Raw genomic sequence first — 21,195 nt, forward strand, 5'->3', positions numbered from 1 at the left:
TAGAGAGGCTGATGGACCTCCAATTCAGCCCTGTTCGACTCTGTCATCAGTTATGGTATTCTGAAGTCTTTTACTTTTTAAATGAGATACTCTGCTCTTGATGCTGGTTCCAGAGACTTAAGGACCTAAGGGAGAAACCATAACCCATGCTGCTGTTGTAGCTAAGGAAGATCAAAGTTGTGGCAACTTGTGACTGGCAGCCTGTGCTTTTCATAGCTTTCTGGGAATCAATCTCACACATTCCATTCATTAAATGATTTCTTTGGTGATCACTCGAAGCCTGCATGTATGTCTCTGTACAATGTGCTGCCTGACCTTAGCTGAATTAAAATGTGTATATGCAATAACGTTAACTCTTTTTTTGGAGGAAGATAGTATCTCTTTGTAATACTGGCTGTTCTGCAATTCACTCTGTAGACCAAGCTGAACTCTAACTCACAGATATCTGTCTGCCTCTGCCTGGGATTAAAGGTATATTACCACCAGCCGAGTGAACCTTTTTTTTTTTTTTTTTTAAGGAAGCAAGAAAAGTAAATGTAACTAATGCATGTAATTGTAAACATGTAACTAATTTATTGATGGATGTCACTGGGTGAATAGAAACTTCTTCCAGAATCCATCCTTTTCTCCCTTCTCTTCCTTCTCCCCTCTCTTTCCAGATAGAGCCTCATTTGTCTACCCCAGTTTGTGCCTTTGGACACACTCTGGAGTGGCTGCCTTCCTTCCTCCCCTCAGTCCTGAGTTTTCCTTACACCAGAGAGACTCAACTGATGTGTTTTTTTCTTTTCCTCCTTCATCCTCATCATCCCTGATGAAGCCCATAACATTCATCCTGGGTGAACGCAAGCCATGGAGTTGGCTTCAGATAGCCCATCCTTTGTTCTAGGAACTTGCACTGAGCAACCTGAGCAGTATCTTCATACCTCCAGGGACAGCACTGGCCCTCAGCATCCTGTCCCTCAGTGAGGCAATCTCCTCTATGGACAGAGTTCTTCAACAGGTCCACTTAGCGAACAAACACAAGATACGTCTCTGGCCCAGCTGTTCTGTTCTGTTTGGTTACCCCTGACCTTATTAACCCTCACCCTTTGCTGCAATACTTGTCTGCATCAAAATCAAATGCTATATGCATTTCTTCCCCTAAGAAACCTTCTAAATGCAGCCCACCCATTCACACTACAGACTGACTTATTTCTTAATACGTTGAACATGAGGAATATTTTTACTTAATTTATAGGTATATTGGTACAAATTACTGAGCTTTTAAACAGTAAGTAATAAACTCTCCATTCTAATACTCCAATTTGATTCTACAATAAATATAAATAGAAAATGCATAGTTCATTTCTTGTTAGTCTGTAACTCACAGACAGCTTCTACAGTATCTATTAGAGCTTGAATTTTATTTGTAGTGTTATTTTTGAGAAATTTAAGGAAGACTTCTGGAAGGCAGATTTTTCTCTAGGAAAAAACCAGTTTGGTATTTGCAATTCTGTCAAAGTTACATACTAAATTTTATCTATATAAATCCCTCCTTTGGGGATAGGGGAAAGGTAGCAGGGAGAGGGTGATCTGTGGTTGGTATGTAAAATGAATAAAAAAACCTGTTGGAATTAAGAAACAAACTGTTAATTTGAAGAAAAAATGTGAATATCCAATTATGTATTATTTTGTGTATAAACTTTCATACTTCATTGTTAGAAAGTGTTTGTTGGGTTTTGTGAGTGTGTTAGGTGGGTGATGAACTGTGAGTGTTCTAATTTGGAGATTTTCTTTACTTTCTAAAGATGATGAGTTATTTCAAGTGACAGGGCTCCATTAGGCAGAAGAATGCAGCTACTTTCCCTAGCTGGAAGCAAAAATGTAATAGGTTGCTTGTAGGTTTGTAGTATTTACGGGGTTTTTTTTTGTTGTTATTTTGTTTTGCTTTTGTTTTTTGTTTTTTTTTTTAATTTGCTTGTTTTTGTTTTTAATGAATAGATATTCATTAAAAAATCTCTTTTTTGCCAATTTCCTTCTCATTCCCATTTCTTGATTTTGGAGGTTGATCTTCCTGTGGCAATAGTTGGGGAGAGATGAATCATTAACCTAGACAACAGAGAGTAGATTGTACCTGTTTATCTCCTATTCATATTTTAAAGAGCAATGGGTATGACATTTTAAAAATTCATCTTTTAAGATTTTCCTAAGAATTTTATGAGAGTTATCATCTTGTTCCTATGTCAGAATTCTTTGAGGTATCTTTTTATAGGTGTGTAGAACAAAACATTCATGAGATGAAAAAAAAAAAACCCTGACAATCTGAACTCTTATTAAACGTATTTCTTTCAAAGTAGACCATTAGTCATCCATGTCAAATGCACAGAGATTGGTCCATAGCACAACGATGCTGTAAACGTCTAGAAAATTGTGAAGATAGATCAATAAAAATGACTCTGAAGAAGTACTCACTCCTGATCCACAGTTTTCTAATTCTCAGCACCATGTATAATGTAAACTCTTCAAGCTCTCTCAGCTGCATCGATTTATACAGGGTTATTTAAATGTGAAGATCTCCATAGTAGCATTGTCAAATTACCATCAGGAAAACATCTTCTAAATGGTTCCCACCTTACACGTTCTTTGATCCTGTGGCTTATTTTTGAAGAGTTCTCAGAAAATGAACTACAGCCTGCAGAAAACAAGCATACAAATTCAAATGTGTCAGTGAGCGGCCGGCTCTGATTTCTTACTTTAGTTCTTTGGTTCTTTTTTAAATGCTAGCTGTGGGTTGCTCAAAGACATGAGTTTTGATGATCTATTTCTTTATGGCCATTCTACAATATTGCTTAGCTCTATCTACTATAATTCTGAGAAAGTGGGCCAGGAAAGATTGTAGGAGTTAGAGGGGATGGAGGACATCAGGAGAACATGGCTCACTGAATCAACGAAGCAGGGTAAAAATGGCTCACAGGGACTGAAGTAGCAAGCACAGGACTTGCATGGGTCTGCACCAGGTCCTCTGCATATATGTTATGGTTGTTGGCTTGGTTTCTTTGTGAGACTTGTGATGGTGGGAGCAGGTGTACCTCTGACTCTTTTGCCTGTTCTTGGGATTCCTTTCCTCAACAGTCTTTGCATTTTACTATTTTGAAGCTAAGATTCTTGGTGTCCATCCCCCTACAAATGGGGTTTAGGAGTTAAGCAGTGCTTACAAAGAGCTATTCCATACATGAATATTTAAACAGTGATAAATGTAACTTAACATTTAGGTCTCTCAGGAAGATTACAGCCCCTCATGGAATCACTCACATCTGTACACTGCCCATTAAGGACGTAGTCTGCATTGACAATGTTACACATGAGAGTGCATTCAAAGGACTTACACAAAGTATATTATATTATGAGAACTCACTAGTACGTGTTTTGGCTTTGTTTTATTGCTCTTTCTTGTTCTTCTTTTAAAATGTTATAGTATTCCTACATACACATTTGCTTACATATATACATCCATACATTATAGGCTGGGATATGATTTGGGAGAACATGCTTTTTTTTTTTTTTTCTTTCTGAGACTGTGGCACCTCACTCAACACTATACATCCTAAGATTACTGATTTTTCCTGCAAATTTTGTGATTTCATTTTTCTTCAGAGATGAATAATATTCCATTTTATATATGCACCAGATCGTCAACATCCGGTTCTTTTGTTGACGGGCATCTAGGTTGCTTCCACTTCTTTGCTATCATGAATACGGCAGCATTAAGCATGGGTACTCAACTATATTTGTGGTGGGGTATGGAATTCTCTGGGTGCACAGGAGTGGAATAGCTGGGGCATATGGTAGTTCTGGTTTTAATTTTTTGAGAAAACTCCAAACCTATTTCCCTACTGGTTGTATTAGTTTTCAGTCCCCCACCTCCACCAGCAGTGACTGAAGGTTCCTCTTCCTCCACATCCTCTCCACCATTTATTGTTAGCCTGTTTGTTGATCACCAGCAGTTCTATTTCCGTAGCATTTCATTTTTGCGGTTCTTTGTGTCTGAGGTGTCGTTTGTAAATACTTTCTCCCATCTGTGGGCTGTGTGCTATGCTGATGTTTCCTTTACTATGTACACACATTTTAGTTTCCTGGAGCCACACCAGTTGAGTCTCCAGGCTGACTCTTGCGCTCATCAGGCTCTGTTTAGAAAGTTCTTGCTGATCCCATTGTTTTGAAGACCATTTCCAATGTTTTTAATCTAGAAGTAGAATTTCAGATTTAAAATTGAGGTCTTTGATCCATTTTGAATCAATTCAATCTTTTATTTTGTCACAGAACTATGCATATGGCTTCAGATTCCAGATAACAGCTGGGTACCCCAGGTCAAATCTCTTTGAGTTGGAAAATTTTGGGTACACAATAAAAATGTCTCATATTCATGTGGGGCTTGGAGAGTGTTCAAGAAATGGCAGCCAGGAACCACTGGTCCAGAAGCACCACCCTCTTACACAAAGGGCTCTTCACACCAACTCTCTGCTATACCCCTTCTTCAAAGACAGAACTCAGTCCTCTCCAGTAGTTCCCCACAATTATTACTTTTCAAATTCAATACAACTTTCTACACCAGGAATCTTTTCTTATACAGCATCTTGCCTATAAAATATGCTTAACACACATCTCCCAGTACATTTTTACACATCATAGGAAAGAATATTATTCTCTGAACAATTCTATTATTCCTCCTCCTCAACACAGAGGCAGAACCCAGTTATTAATTCATTTTTTTAGAAAGGTAGTCCCACATATACAATAACTTAATTTTGTCCTGCTGCCCTACCTTGGGCTTCATCTGGTCTTTGGAAATTGGATCCTGGTAGATTATTCTTTGATATTTCTAGTTTCTAATGCCATTAAAAATTTTAATTTTATATTTTTTTGAATGAGAGCAATTTGAGAATCAGTAGCGTTTATTGTCTTATCTCAGATTCTGCATTCCAATGTATGGAGTGGCTAATTCTTAGTCTCAATACAAAGAAGTCCAAATTTTTAAATTTCCATAAATGTCTTGAAAGGTAGCTTAATTTTCTGTGATGTCACCTTCTTTTGTCTTTCAGCTGAATTTTATTCTGTTCCTGAATACAGTTAGAGTTCTCGCTACCAAAATTTGGGAGACCAATGCAGTTGGGCATGACATGAGAAAGCAGTACAGGTAATCCAGAGATGCCTCCATCCAAGAAAACATTCTGTTTGCTGTTTAAAGAACAAACACCAGTTAGTCTGATGTGTAAGGGATTTTACTCTATGGATGTGTGTTTTAATTCATTCACTTATGTGATTTGTTGGAAGAAAGTATCTGTAGTCAATATACGAATTTCCCAAACTTTCTTACTGTGCCTAGATTCTCTGTGTATTTTTGTCTGTTCTTAGCAGGTTGTTAATTTTCTATAAATTATATGAATTCACACAAAAATCTCTTGGCGATTATCTCAGACAACTGTCTGCATTTAAAAACATGTCCTTGTGAAAAGAGCCAAGCAGGTGCATTTGTTGCATTGCATCCAATCCTTTGGTGAACTGATGCCTACCAAATACAAATTTTAAGAATGTTTCAAGTGCACTGGTTGGAGGAATTCCTTTTCTTTGTCTTTCATGCAGAAAAGGACAAACTGACTGTTCCTAATCACTATTGATTCATTTCAAGGGAGTACCCATTCCTTCCAGTGGTCATTTCGGTAATTCTGAGTAATAATGGCCTCTATCCAATTGAACTAATATATCTAGTCATCAGGTAGATGTGGACTAGTTTTTCTATCCCTTAGAGGGGTAACAACTTCTGCCCCAGTTGGCTACGAAGTACTGTCTCAGACACAGGAAGGAACAAGTCATGTGCAGCAATTTGATTTTATTTCACAAACATTCTCCAAGTTCTTTGCTGATTCCTTCTCCTCTAATATCTAGTCAGTCTTTTCTGTCCAGCAGCAAAGGCTGCAGAGATGGCTGGGACTCTCTTAGGATGAACAAACCTGCAGCTTCCAATTCCAGCTATGTTCCATGAGTTATGGTGGTAGTATTGTGCCCAAGAATTTATAGGCAAAGGCCTATGCTGTACTAATATAGCTTGTCTCATGTAACTGTCCATCAGTGAAGACATAGGCCCAGTATAATGGCGTAATGGGAGGTGGATTTAATGATCTTTCATTCTTCTTCATTCAGTGAAAAAGGTGTGATGTTATTTGTAAATGGTGTAGATTTTTAGTTCTGAATGCAGGTTGCTCATTTATATTTCCAGTTCAGTACTCTGTTTCAGAATCCCCAGATTATCAGGCCTTACTTCTGAAACAGACTTGGGTATATGAGAGTTGGGTGCTTGTCTCAGTGTTAGTCCTAACTTGGGAGTATACCACTTAAATGTATGTCTTTGCCAGTGTTCTGTTGCTGTGCTGAGACACCGTGACCATGGCAACTCTTCTAAAGGAAGACATTTAATTAGGGCTGGCGTACCCTTCAGAGATTTAGTCAATTTTTGTCATGGTGGGAAGCATGGTGGCATGTAAGCAGATATGGTAGAGAGGTAGCTGAAAGTTCTACATCTGGAACCACAGACAGCAGGAAGACATAGTGAGCCACTGGGCCTGGCTTGAGCTTATGAAACCTCAAAGCCCACTCCCCAGTACTTCTTCTAACAAGGCTACACCTACTCCAACAAGGCCACACCTACTCCAATAATGCCAATCTCTAAGAGTCTATGGGGGCCATTCTTATTTAAACCACCACATTCCACTCCCTGGTCCCCACAGGCTTGCAGTCATATCATAATGCAAAATGCATTTAGTCTAATTTCAAAAGTCCCCATAGTCTTTAACAGTCTCAACCCTGTTTAAAAAATCCAAAGTCTCTTTGGAGACTCATGGCAATCTCTTAACTGTAAACTTCTGTAAAATCAAAGTTGAAAAGCAGAGCACATACTTACAACATACAATGGCACAGGATATACATTACCATTCCAAAAGGGAAGAAAAGGAACATAGTGAGGAAATACTGGACCAAAGCAAGACCGAAAAACCAGCTGGGCAAACTCCAACTCTGTATCTCCACATTTGATGTCAAAATGTTCTTCAGATCTCCAACTTCCTTTAGCTTTGTTGAGTGCAACATACTTCTTTTCTTTTGGGTTCTACCCCCTGTTATCAGTTTTCCCACAACTCTGGCATATCTAACATTTGAGTTGTCCAAGAAAATCCAGGCTTCACATTTACAGCTTCACGCAATGGCAGAACCCTTCCAGGGGTGGAGGTGGTGTTAGTTACATTGATGAGTTATATTGATTGGATTTGCCATGGAACAAGGCTGTCCTCCAGACTAATTTATGTGACAGAGTCAGAGAGGCTGAGTGGGGACTGCATGGATGCACATCCACAGGACCAGGAAGGACATCAAGAGGCAGAGTAGGAGCTGAGCTGTTGTATCCATCCTGAGGTTGTTTTGAAACACCCAATTTCAGAAGCTTGTCTTGGTCAGCTCTCATGGTTCACAGCAGCCTTGGAGTGGGTGTGGGGTTATCCACAACTTGACACCTTCAACTTTAAGCAATTTTCTGTGCAGTGTCAGGGAAATCTTTCAATAACCCCAGAATTCCATTGTGGGCACATGCTTCCTAGTTCCAGAGACCTTCAGTGTACTGAGAGGCCCTGGAGAAGCAGCCTCTCTGGACTAACTGGGGTCTTGGTGAAGGAGATCTCACTGGGGCCTCCAGAGATATTGCCAGAATCTTTCTGGTATGAGCACTCTGATGCCAATGAGAATGGAAGAGAGATGTCATTTGAGGACCAAAGCCAGGACAGCTCCTGAAAGGCTTTGATCCCAGGTCCAACTGGTATTCTCATTTTATACCTTAAAAACCACAAGGTGGGGTGAGAAAGCAAGCAAGATTTTATAGCAGCATATGCGGCAGTCAGCAGGTTGTTAAGGGAAACGACCCACTGTTTCATCTATGCCTTCAGGTCATTCTGTTCCAGGTAGCAAGTGAAGCCATGCTTGGAAAACAGGCAGTACACACAGGTGCTTTAAGTAAATCACTAAACAAATCAATACCCAATAATTGGTCTTTTATACCTTATTCTAATATATTTTACCAAGCAAGAGGAGTTGTCAGAAATTGGAAAATTCAGCATGTGAAAGAGTTCAAGAAAGAGAACACTTTAATATTTCCTCTGATTGAACTTGTCATTCAATCTGATGTCAAATATGTCATTAGATACGAGGTTTTGCTTAACAAACACCGTATTTCATGTTTCGGATAAAACCAACACAGTACAACAGCAAAAATACAGATTTAAAGGTGAATAGTCAATTGTGGTGTAATTTTGGATGGATATTTTCCTTCTTTGGGCTTCTATCCTCAGCTGGGAATGGAAAATATACTTCTCTTACAAGAAATGAGGGAACAGCAGGATGCTATAGTAGCATGGTGCAAAATAGATAACAGTTTCATTTGCTACATTTCCCTCTTAGAAGAAGGGAGAGAGGAAGTAAAGGAAAGAGAGAAAGTGACTGAGATCTTGTAGAATATTTTTCTTGAAGGGAGGAAAGTACATGCAGAAATGCATATATAAATTTCATTTGCAAATAAATTTAAAATAAAAATAAAATAAAATAAAAACTCTGCTTGCATAGACATGAGAGAAAGCTTTATTTAAGGCCAGGAGGGATCAAGAAAGGTGTAGGATAATAAACAGGGTCCATCAACTTGTTTTTTTTTTAAATCTAAACATGATTTGCCAAAGGATACTAGAGATTTTTCTGTGTGAATTTACCTGGAGAATGATGTGGGCTAGATACTGTGAGAACTGGGCATATATTTTCTAAGTAGGACGCCATGTCCCCAAAACACTTGACTCCTTTGCATTTTTCTTGTACCTGGAATCATCACCATACTCCCAGCAAGCCAGAAGACCCATATCAATATCTGCATGCCCAGATCATCTCATTAGACATCTGTATCTTTGTAGAAGGCTAAGATATAAAGCCATACAGTGTGTGTGATTGACCATATGGACACCAATAAACATCAATGCCAAGAATAGACAGATAATGACCTATGTGTACATTTGTGAGTCATATGCTCTGCAGGATAAATTCTGAAAGAGGATGTAATCATGGCTAATATGTAAACATGAACACAGCTCAAACATTTTATTTAATTCCACAGTTAATGAAGGAGGTGATGAGACATTTCACCTGGTTCAAAAGAGAACATATAGTTAGGAAATGCATGCTGGAATGAATTTATAAATGGATGCAAACTATAAAACTTGTTAATACCTACAGAGCTACAGTCAAAGGCACTGATAATCTTCTAGATACAATTTGTGTTTCAGTGGCTGGAAATGACTTGCATTACTGTGGTAGAAAGATATCTATGATGCCCCTTAGGATCTCTAGCCTTTTCTGTCCTATATAAGTCATGTGTAATACCTGACTTGTCACCTGGACCTTGAATGTGGGCAAGATCTATGATGACTGTGTTGCCCTCTCCTTCATCAGGTTACATTATTTGACAAAGACAGTGGGCTAGTCAGTCTTATGATATATTACACAAGACTCCATCCTGGAAGCCTGTGGTTTGGACCTAGAGGCAATCTGTAAGATCCAAGTGACTCTTGGCTGAGAGCCAGAAGGCAATAGTACAAATACAATGGAGGTCGTTTGAAATCTGAATGAGTTGACAAGAGAACCCTGGGTCCAGATGTGAATCCAGCCCTAGCTGAAACCTTGAGTTCAGTTTTGAGAGACTCAAGTATAAGATCTAACTGTGCTGATCTGTACTTCCAGCACTGCATTGTAACAGAATGAATATCATTTAAGGCAGGGACTTTGTGATACTTTGTTATACAACAAACTAGAGATGAATTCAATTACTGCTTCTATAGATGATCCCTTATCCCTACAGAACTATAAAACAGCTTAGTCATAGACAAGAAAAGAGGGCTCAAAGGACAGAGCTAGCAGGATTTCAAATGGATTTCATTACCTAATGCAATTTTGCCCTAGTCTGAATTGAACTGAATGGTGACAAAACTTTTGCATTTGTGACCATCTTATAATCCTTTGCTCTGATTTAACATTTTTAGTTTGAACCTAGTTTTTGGTTCCTAGCCACAAAAGTAGGAGCAAAGTTAGCTTGATTTTGAGAGCACTCTCCAGGGGGATTTACACTGCATCTTAAAAACAGGATGTAATTTTCTTTCAGAGAGATGTTAAACAAGAGTTTCAAGGCTGTGCAAGTGCAGTTAATGCAATTCCTGAGTCTAACCAGACTGTACTAAATGCCTAGGTGTTCACAGCATCCTTTCTAGTTGCATAGCCACAGGGACTCGGCTCACTACTCAGCATTCAGAAGGAGGACAAGTTCAGGCAGGCTCTGAGAGCTGAGAGCGTTAGTCAGGTCCAAGAGACCCACTGCCTATCAGCAATGCTCTCCTGAATGGAATGGACTAATGTGGAATTTTAAGACTGAAGGACCTGTAGGCAAGGCAAGTGAGAACTTAGACCAGCGGATGAAACGCCCACAGTCTACAGGGGAAACTGAGTGAGGGGTAGGCCACTGAACAGTGCCAAGGGAGCAGATGTTTTTGACACTGCTGAGACACTGTAGACAATGAGGGGGGTAGCCAGCTCTAGACATCTGAGTTAGACACCTGCATGCGAACCTGTGGGTACTCCAGAAAGCAGGCTATAGTGTTAGTAAGAGTGATGACTGCGAGGAAGCTTTGAAATATTAGAGCCATGACAGGCTTGTGGACCCTGTTCCCCTGTTTCTGAGACTAGATAAATGAGTCAGCATTCCATAGGTAGAAAACATCAAGCCTTGTTTCCGAATCTAGCTCTCTTTAGTCTTAGACCAGTGAGGTCTTGGCTCACCCACACAGCTTGTTCCAAGAAGGAAAAATAAATAATGCAACTAGAGGAGAGATTGGTAAGGACAGAAAGCTAAATTGTCCAAGATTCTTGGGTGTAAATGATTCACAAGGGGGGACATTCGACAAATGAGTAAGAAATAGGTCACACTTGGCAATTTTTATTTTGGCTCAAGAGTGCAAACAAAACAAAAGTAACCCCAAACTGGAAAATGGTGCACTTGGTGTCCTGGTGATGGATGAATTGCTACAAATTTAGAGGCGTAATGCAGCACACTTTCCATTTCCTTCTCCATAGGTCAAGAACCTGTGTGCCCCTCCCCTGCTTGGCTGTCACCAGGCTGCAACTGAAATGCCAGTCAGGGTGGTGGCATCCTGGGAAAGTTGGAGAGGGGAGACTATATCTGAGTGCGTGTGACTACTGGCAGATTTGGGTGCTTGTCAGCTGATGTCCAAGTTCTACTGTTTCTTGCCACATGAGCCTTTCAGTAGAATGGCTCCCACATGGCAGCTTGTCTCACTACGGAAGGCTAGGAAGATGGTCGGTAGAAGGCTAGGCAACACAGTCACAGAAGCGGCATTCTATGATTTCCCCTAATCTACTAGAAGAAATCCCCCAACCTGACCACACTCAGGGAAAAGATGGACAAGGGTGTAAGTAACAAGAGGTGGAATCAGTGGGGACCATTTTAGACTAAGTCTGTCTGTATTGGACAAGGTTTTCTCAGGACAGAATCAATAGGGCTGGCAGAATGTTCACAGGTGTGCAGATAGAGATAGATTTATGGTGGATAGGCAGTTACAGATAAGTGGGTATCTGGAGATAGCACTTGGTCAACTGGTTCATGTGAGTCTGGAGGCTGAGAAGGCCTGTGGCAAGCCTTCAGTAAGCCACAGTTGCTGGACTCTGTTGAACATAGTCCAAAGTCTTAGAACCAAGGAAACAAATGGTGTAACCCTCAGCTCAAGAGGGATACCCGACAGCAGCCTACAGGTGTAAATCCCAGATGCAAAGCCTGCAGAGCCTGGAAGGCAGAGGGCAGGAGAGCTGTGTTCCAGCCTCAGAAGAGAAGAAGCATGTAGACCTTTCTCCTGCCTTCTGGTTCCATCTGTTCTCTTGGTGCAGCTACCTGCCCTCATTCACAGTTTCCCCTTAGCCTGTGGGCTTTTCATCTCTTGGTCTGAGTCCTCCCTTGCCTGGCCTATAGTTCCTTAAGTTTTAGAATTCCACATTGGTCCATTTCCTTCAAAATAGCATTGCTGATAAACAGCAGATCTTTTGGACCTGACTGGTGCTCCACACTCTCAGAGCCTGCCTATACTTGTCTCCTTTCTGAATACTAACTAGTGAGCCCCAGGTGCTTGGTGGTGCCCGCCCACACTGAAGGTAGGCCACTGCGTACAAATCTACTTTGGAAACACCTTCTCGGACACATCAAAATAATTCTTTACCAGTTGCCTATGCCATCCTTAGGCAAACTGACACAAAAGCTACATATCACATCATCACATTGGAAAACTCAGGATTGCTTCAAATATACAAGATCGTTAGGATGAGGCCAGGGCAGGGTAGGGATGGCTCATGCCTTTAATTGCAGCATTCTAGAGGCAGAGGGCAGAAGCCAGAGCCAGAGCCAGAGGGAGAGAACAGATCCCTGTGAGTTTGAGGCCAGGTTGTTCTACTTAGTGAGTTCTAGGCCAGCCAAGGTAATGTGGTGAGACCCTTTCTCAAAAACAAAAAACAAAAACAAAACAACCCAAAAATCAAAACAAAAACAAACAACAACAACAACAACAACAACAGCAAGCAAGCAAGCAAGCAAGCAAGCAACCAATCAATCAACCTACCTACCAAATAAAAAACAAGATGGGGGGGGGAGAGAAAGAGAGAGAATTAAATAGAACAACAGGTAGTTAGAGACAGAGTATTTGACGGAACATTCAGAATAAGAGGATAGACTGACCACATGTAGCTCATAAGGAATTGTGAAGTGTCCTGAAGAGTAATCGATTAAAAAAATTAAAATTCAAAATTTCGTATAAATGTACTCTATTTATGTCATTCTCCCTTCCTCTTTCTATGTGCCTTCCACTCCATCTCAGATTCATAGCCTTTTCCTTAATTATTATTGCTATTAATTATCATTAATATTTCTTAATTATTATTGCAAGAAAACAAATATATACATATAACCTGCTGAATCAGTTTACTGCTGCTCATGTGCATAAGGTTTTAGGGCTGACCACTTGGTAATGGGTAACCAGTCAGATGACCCATCCCTGGGGAAGACTGATTTTTCTCTCTCTCAGCAGCCATTAATTGCCTATATCTCCTCATCCAGGGGTGGGGCCTCACTGGATTTCCCCCATCCATGCTGGGATGTCAACTGGTGTTGGAATTGTTCGGGTCTTCTTTTGGCAGCCATGTTGTTGAGATTTCATGCATGCAGCCTCCCTGTCATGCATACATGGAAGGCACAGTCTTGCAGCAGACTTCCTGGTCTTCCAGTTCTGACAATTTTCTGCCCTTGCTTCCCTGATGTTCCCTGAACCTCCGGTGTAAGATGGAGGAAATGCCTCATCAAGCCTCTAAAGATGACTTAGGATGGTAACAAAGGCCATTTAACGACCCTATAAAAACAGCACTCTGTCATCAAGAAGAACAGATGAGATGAGGGGACACTGACTACGGGAAGTGAGAATCAACTACCTGACTTACTATAAGGGGACAAGAGGCAGCCCTGGGGAGGGGGCCCAGTGGGCAGAACTCTTGCTCTGAAAGCATGAGGACCCGGGTTTGAATCCCCAGCACTCGTGTGAAAGCTGGGCATGGTTGCACATACCTGTAACCACAGCGTTAGGGGGCAGACGCGGGCAGGTCCTCAGAGCTCACTGGCTAGTCGGCCATGCTTTAATAGTGACCTTCAGGTTCCGCGAGAGACTCTGTCTCAAAAAAAGAAGACACCAAACATCCTGCTTGAGTTTCTGCATCCTAGTGCCGGGGCCTAAGCACTTGTACTCATGTGCATACATTTCATAGATCTCTCTCTCTCTCTCTCTCTCTCTCTCTCTCTCTCTCTCTCACACACACACACACACACACACACACACACACACATACACACACACATTCACACTCACACACACCACAAACACAGACCACACATACAAACACATACACACACACCATAAACACATATACCACTAACACACATACACATACACTCCATACACAGACCACACACATACACCAAAAACACACATGCCACAAACACACATACACCACAAATACACACACACCACAGACACATATACCACAAATACACACACACACACACACACACACACACACACACACACACACCCCAAACGATCCAAAGACAACACCCACAAAGAGCACAAGGAGAGGAAGGAGAGGAATGCACAGTGGCAGCTGGGGAGTCCCTGACTCAGTTCTGCAGCAAGCTGCTTCTCCCGCAGCCACCTGAGGTTGGTTAACAGAAAACCCTGTGTTTTCTTCCAGGAAACTGGCTAAGTCCACGCTGGTCCTGGTGCTGGTGTTCGGTGTGCACTACATCGTGTTCGTCTGCCAGCCGCACGCCTTCTCGGGGCTCTGGTGGGAGGTCCGCATGTACTGTGAGCTCTTCTTCAATTCCTTCCAGGTGACCAGCAGCGCCTGTGGCTCGGTGCTTGTGATCAGAGTTTATTTAGTTCGACCTCTTTCTCTGCCCTTTGCTCTGGTTCGACGTACCTGTCTTCTGAGGGCCAGAAAGAGGACACCATTTTCTGGTTCTCATTGTGTTCCCTTCTAGGGGTCAGGTTAATGCCCGGACCCCAGAGAGAACCAGTCTGGAGCTGTTTGGCACAGGGACAAGCCTGGGTAGCCAGATAACGGGGCACATTGTTGGAGAACACGGCACTGCTGCAGGGCAGAGTCCTTCACTTGTCTTGGTGTGTGTGGAAAGTAAATGTGATTAGAAGAAGACAGAAGCAGGGAAAGGGTGATAATGGGGAGGGGAGAGTGAAGACACATCCGCTCCATCCCAAGGTAAAGAGGATGACTGTAACCTCTCAATGGACCGGTCTTCACCTTGACTGGAGTGATGTATTTATTCCAGAGGGAGTAACAGAGAGCTCGAGACAGACAGGAGTGAGCATGGCCTGAGAGCACAGATGGAAGCTGCCCTCATGGAAGTGGTTATGTACAAGTTTCCTAGTCACAGAAAGAAGGAGTCATGAGTGAGTGTGTTTATCCAATATGTTGGTGGGGTGAGCCATGACAAAGACGAAGACTGTCCACTCTGTATTTCAGATGGAACCTGAAAGTGTTCTTAGCTCTTGGTTTGTGTGAGTTAGTGGTTTGCTCAATCAATATAGTCTAGATTTTTTTTTAAAAAACCTGATGGTTTGAACAATGTAGGTTTGCTACAAGGTGGGCAATGAATGGCCCTTAAGGGAACGGAGGATAGCCCAAGATGATCTGAGCTCTTCATCAGCAACATGCCAACTCCTCACAGCCACAAATCAGCAACATGCCAACTCCCCACAGCCACAAATCAGCAACATGCCAACTCCCCACCGCCACAAAGTTCTAATAAGGCTAGAGACTCTGTAACATGGCCAGGGACTTTCCGTTCCCAGCAGCCTGAACAACTGAAAATTTTACCTTTGATGGTATCACTTACTTGCCAAGAATATCCAAAAGTTTCTGTTGTACTTGGTATCAAGCTCAGGTGTCATTTTCTGCCACATATAGCCCTGTGTGGCCTGAAACCTTCTGACCCTCTCGGAATCTCCCACGGAACTCATGGGACCTGGCTGTTGCTTCACCAGTGGGCCTGGGGTGGGGGTTGAGGTGGGGACGGGTGGGGAGTGTCATACTCAGCTCTGTTCCTTGAATGTGCCCCACCCCCCATTCATCCAGTTGACATCTTGCTCTTCTTACTCTGACCAGTTTAAATGTCACCCCAGAGAGGGTCTTGGCTGAGTCTCTCATCCAATACACCTGCTCTATACATTGATTTTACCCAGAAGACCATCATTAACTTGTTTTCCTCTTGTGGCTGTTGGCTTCTATTTTATCTCGCTCTTCCAGAACTGTTCTGTTTGTGTCTTACTCTGTCATGCTGAGTCACTCTTAGCCCGATGTTCAAGCTCAGTAGATATTTCAGAATGAAGAAAAGGTCCTTTGAGCTCTTACCATATAATATTCTATGTTGGTAGCTGCTAGCATTTAAGAAGTATAAACATATTTTACCAAGCAGGGGATGTGTTGTATGTGATCCTTGAGTGGTAACTTAAACGAAAGCACATAATTTATGTTCTTTGTGGACCGCAGAGTATTTCACTCAGTTGTTTGGTGTGGATGAAACCAAAGGAAGGTCACAAACAAAAGCAACATAAGCACAAACATTGGGAAGTATTAGGAGAAAGTAATTTTCTGAGGAAATCATCAAAAGTCAGCGTTTTAGTTGGTGAATTTTGACTCAAGATATTTTTCCTGCTGTGGACTTCATGACTTGCCAGAAGGCTCACAGCCTCTTTTTCTCTGCAGGGTTTCTTCGTGTCTATTGTCTACTGTTACTGCAACGGAGAGGTAGGTCTGAGGACACCAGGGGCCTCTGAAGATAAACGCCAAATTAATTTTCGTTTTAACCCACATTGTGTCTTTATGACAGAACACAAGAAACTTAGTAATTTATAAAGAGTAGAGGTCTGTTTCTTACAGATCTAAAAGTGGGGTGGTCTGTGTCAAGGCGGCCACACCTGACCAGGCAGGGCCTTCCATGATGGAAGTCAGAAGCAAGGGAGCTCACACCCCTAAGTGACCGATCTCACAACCCCGAGCTCATTCCTAAAGAGGGCGATTCCTGTTTTACTTAGTTCTAAATCAGTTCTGGTTAATATTGAGACTTTTGGTCACATCAAGTTCTTTAAAAGGTCAACTACTTTCCTTAGCATGAATTTAAATGAAAAGAAATTAAATTCAATTAAAACAGGTAAGATTTTTCACGACAAGCTGAGGATGGTACCATCTCAACCCATTGGGAAGTCTCCAGAAAGAAGTAACCACACGTTACATGATCACGTGGATGATGCTTGTGACTCTGGAGCCCCCGGCATGCCCTGCTCTTGCATGGGTTGGTGCCTTCCTTTTTCTTTCAAATTTCCAACTTGCTCCAAGCCCCAGAAGGCCAAGGACCCTTGTTAATGCAGTAGCTCACCAGAGACTTCTGAGCACGTTGGGTTCTGTGGGATGTTGGTCTCTGCATAAGGAGCTTGAGTGCCAACTTACCAATGCACCATCCCGACTCACCGCTGTGTTATTTTTATCTTAATTTGCAGCAGGGCTAAGTACGTCAGTGCCCCTCCCCCGTGCCCTCCTTCTATCCCCCCCCCAGATGAAGAGATGAGTGTGTTGCTTCAGGGGACACCAACTTATAAGTTTTTTTTGCTTCCCCTGGGTCTTTGCTCCCCCTGGTGCTTTCGAGAAAGAGTCAGTAGGAAGGACACTTTGGTAGCTGGTGAGTCCAACCCCCAGCGTCAGACTGCAGCTGCGGAGCCTGCCTCTCTATCTCTCTCCTTCTTTATTTTCCTCCCTCCTGTTTGCTCCTGCAGGTTGACAGTATGGCAGTTGTGTTACAAGCAGAGTACCTCCCTGGGCTTTCCTCTGCCTCGCGTGGTGTCAGACATCAGCCGTCACAGTGCTGAGAACAGTGTTTCTTCAGTAGCTGAGCTCTGTTCTCATTTCGGCAGAGAGCGTTTTGAATGGAGAATTTGGGAGCTTAGAGTCAGAAGCGGAAGGGCACAGAGCTAGGCGGGGTGCAGGGGTCGCGGTTAGCGGGCTGTGCCAGCTAAGTGTAGGCTCCAACCTCCCACAGTAACAGGGCAGCAGAAGCCTCAGCCTCTTAATGGACTGTTGGGCCCTAGAGAGGAGTTCTGCGTGTCAGTACAATTGTGGGTCCTTTGCGGTTGGGGATTTAGCTCAGTGGTAGAGAACTTGCCTAGCAAGCTCAAGGCCCTGGGTTCGAGCCTCAGCTTAAAAAAAAAAAAAAAAAAAAAAAAAGGAGCTAGGGGGACTTTGATCAGGTACGCTGGCTAGAATGAGCAGCAGAGCTTCCCTGCAGCTTCAAGTTGTCTCAAACACCTTCAGGAGTGCCGGGGTTATCTCTGGGGGTATGTGTGTGTGAGACTTTGTGCCTCTTCCATGCAGGATTTGGATGGACTTGTCACATGAAGGGTCCTGTGCTCCCCACTTACCACTGTTCATCTTTTATTTCCCCTCAAACCCGGATTTCCCTCTCTTCCTTTTGATAAGGCCGTTGTTTGTATCAGCGACACTTTAGTGTCATTTAAATACTAAAAGTAACGTTGATGGAGAAGGACTTTTTGAGGTGTACAGAAGGCGCAGATCTGTAGAGTCCCTGGCTCACAGAGGGACCTCATCCAGTGCTTAGTACTACCATCACTGAAATCTAAGCAGAGCTCATCATAACACGGGCCAGGGGGCCACGGGGCTCCTTCATGGTTTCTGACACAGCGTGTTTCATGCCCTGTAGGTCCAGGCTGAGATGAAGAAGATGTGGACTCGGTGGAATCTGTCCGTCGACTGGAAAAGAACGCCACCTTGTGGCGGCCACAGGTACGGCTCGGTGCTCACCACCGTCACTCACAGCACCAGCAGCCAGTCACAGATGGGGCCAAGCACGCGCCTGGTGCTCCTCTCTGGCAAAGCCACCAAGAATGCCAGCAGACAGATCGACAGCCACGTGACTCTGCCTGGCTACGTCTGGAGTAATTCTGAGCAGGACTGCCAGCCACACTCCATCCCCGAGGAGACTAAAGAAGGTCATGAGAGGCAGGGAGATGATATTCCAGTGCGGGAGTCTTCCAGGCCAGTGGCATTCACCTTAGATACAGAAGGATGCAAAGGACAAATCGAGCATATCTGACTCACCATTTGTGACTATAGCGGATTGACAGATCTGGTAGTAGAGATAACCTAAGTCGGAAGACTGGAATTCTGGAAGAAGGCATTGCTTAAACGTTTTCAGTTTCCACCAGCTGGCTACTATAAATATTCATGCGTAAAAGGGTATTTATTGGGGTAGTTTATTAACTTATGTTGGCATTACTCCTTCCTAAATTAATAATTTATCTGTGGTTATTATTTTGCTTCTTTTGGATAGAGAAGGTTTCGAACGCTTGGCTCTCTACCTTTCTCTCATAAATATCACCCTGAATATGATAAAGACCATTTAGTTTACGTCGTTTTCCTTTAAAGCAATCACTGATTTTTTATCTTTCTCATTTTAATGAACTTCCGTTATGTGTTCACCTTGTCGATGTGCTGGAGCAATTGTAGAATGTACAATAGAAAACAAATTCTTGGACACACTGGAAAATCAATGGACTGGACATAATAAAGTGATGCATTTCTGACAGTTATGATTGATTCTAGGAGCAAAGAAAGCCACTCTGTTCTTCCTTTGAATGTCCCCTGTGTGAAGAGCCCAAATTTTCTCTTTTTTGTGAACCATGACAAGTCAAAAGTTTGCTCAGTGACCTTGTGTTTGAAAGCTGATTCTGTGTGGGCTCGTTTATACTGAGGCTAACCCACATCACATCTTTGCCTCTTTCTCTTCTGTTGTTTGCTATGTTACAGATGGTATGTGGGATAAATTAAAAGTTTGCTTTAAAGATATATGTTTGGTCATTAAGAAAATTTCCTTTCACCATTGCATGTCATCCTTGAGAAGCAACCAAATGTTCTTTCCCCAACTCTGCAGCTCCCGGCCTATAGCTCCCACGCTGTACCAAATTTGACATTCCAGTTCTGAAAATATTTACTGCATGCATACTACAGAGCAGGTATTCTCCTGGGGTTTTTATAAGTATTGACTCACTGCAGATTTTGGAGTAGGTTTTTACCACTGTCACTGTGTTTTACAATGACTCACAAGATGAATCAATGTACCCGAAGTCGTTGAGTATGTTTTCAGATGTAATCTACAGACTACAGACTCCAAGTCTCATGCACTTACAGTTACTATCACACACACACCCACACACACCACTAACCTATGAAATAATTTAATGAAGTCCTTTTGGGTAGAGCATACTCCAAGACCTTGCACTGCAATAGATCTCAGTGTATGACTCTCACCAAGTTTCCACTCATGTCAAAGACAAATCTGTGTGAAAGGCATCAGAGTAGTGTACTTTTGAACTAAAGCAGCACAGTTGAAGCTGCTGTTTCTCAGTCTATTGAATAACTTCAACAACACACAGTGGTGTTGATTGTGACTTAGGTGCCCTCTACTTATATGTCTCCTTTATTTCCTTCTCTGAGTGTTAGCTTGGAGTCATTGCCTTGCACTCAGCTAGTGAAGATGCCCCTGGGCTTATCTAACTCACCCAGTTCAACTCTGCTTTGCTGCTTCCCTGCGTTGCTGGCCTGCGAGGAGAGAGCCATCGTGAGCTGAGTCACAGACTAAGTTCAGTTCTATGGCTAATTTTATGCAGACTTCTATAACATAGGAAGGAGGGGACTGGACCTGCAAGTACTGAATCCACCAGGTTTAAATGGATCCCCAGGGGTGTCTTCTATAACATAGCTTCATTTTAAAAATGAAAAGACTTTTATAATTCAGTTGGTCCATTTAAAAATGTAGAAACTGTCAGCCTTCTACTTCAAAGAGATGTTATGATAGCTAAGAAAAAAACATATTAAAATACTTGGTGACATAAATACTATATAGAAATGCTTGGTTTATGTCATTCCTATCGTTACTTGAAGTTACAGTTTTATTTTGCCTTCTTATAAATTGCCTTAAAATGTCACTGTAACAATAAGGTATTTTTAGAATAGATACACTTAGAAAACATGGAAAATAATGACTTTCTAGTCTGCTCCAAATCCTAAGGCTGGACCACAACTTCTTTATGAGTAGAGGACAGCCCATCATTATACTTCAGATCCCCATTACATGAAGCAAAGCTCCACTTTATTTTTATTATTATTATAATTATTATTATAATTATTATATTTGTGTTTTAATTTTACACATCAGCCACGGGTTCCCCTGTCCTCCCCCCTCCCGCCTCCACCCCTACCTTCCCTCCATTCCCATCTCCTCCAGGGCCAAGAATCCCCTGGGGATTCATTTAAACCTGGTGGATTCAGTATAGGCAGGTCCATTCCCCTCCTTCCAGGCTGAGCAAAGTGTCCCTGTGTAAGTCCAAGGTTCCAAACAGCCAGCTCATGCACTAAGGACAGGTCCTGGTCCCACAGCCTGGATGCCTCCCAAACAGT

General features: G+C 42.3%; 1 protein-coding gene across 1 annotated transcript in view; it reads left to right on the forward strand.

The window, feature by feature from the left end:
• Nucleotides 1-19,505, forward strand: part of Pth2r (parathyroid hormone 2 receptor) — a 77,921-nt gene extending 58,416 nt beyond the window's left edge. Inside the window, exons 10-13 of the mRNA XM_036173472.1 lie at nucleotides 5,079-5,173; nucleotides 14,404-14,542; nucleotides 16,435-16,476; nucleotides 18,440-19,505. Coding sequence (XP_036029365.1) covers nucleotides 5,079-5,173; nucleotides 14,404-14,542; nucleotides 16,435-16,476; nucleotides 18,440-18,832 — 669 coding nt within the window. The 3' untranslated portion in view covers nucleotides 18,833-19,505. The remainder of the gene's footprint in view (nucleotides 1-5,078; nucleotides 5,174-14,403; nucleotides 14,543-16,434; nucleotides 16,477-18,439) is intronic.
• The last annotated feature ends 1,690 nt before the right edge of the window (nucleotides 19,506-21,195 follow it).

This window comes from Onychomys torridus, chromosome 23 (assembly GCF_903995425.1).
Source record: "Onychomys torridus chromosome 23, mOncTor1.1, whole genome shotgun sequence".
Taxonomy (NCBI): domain Eukaryota; kingdom Metazoa; phylum Chordata; class Mammalia; order Rodentia; family Cricetidae; genus Onychomys; species Onychomys torridus.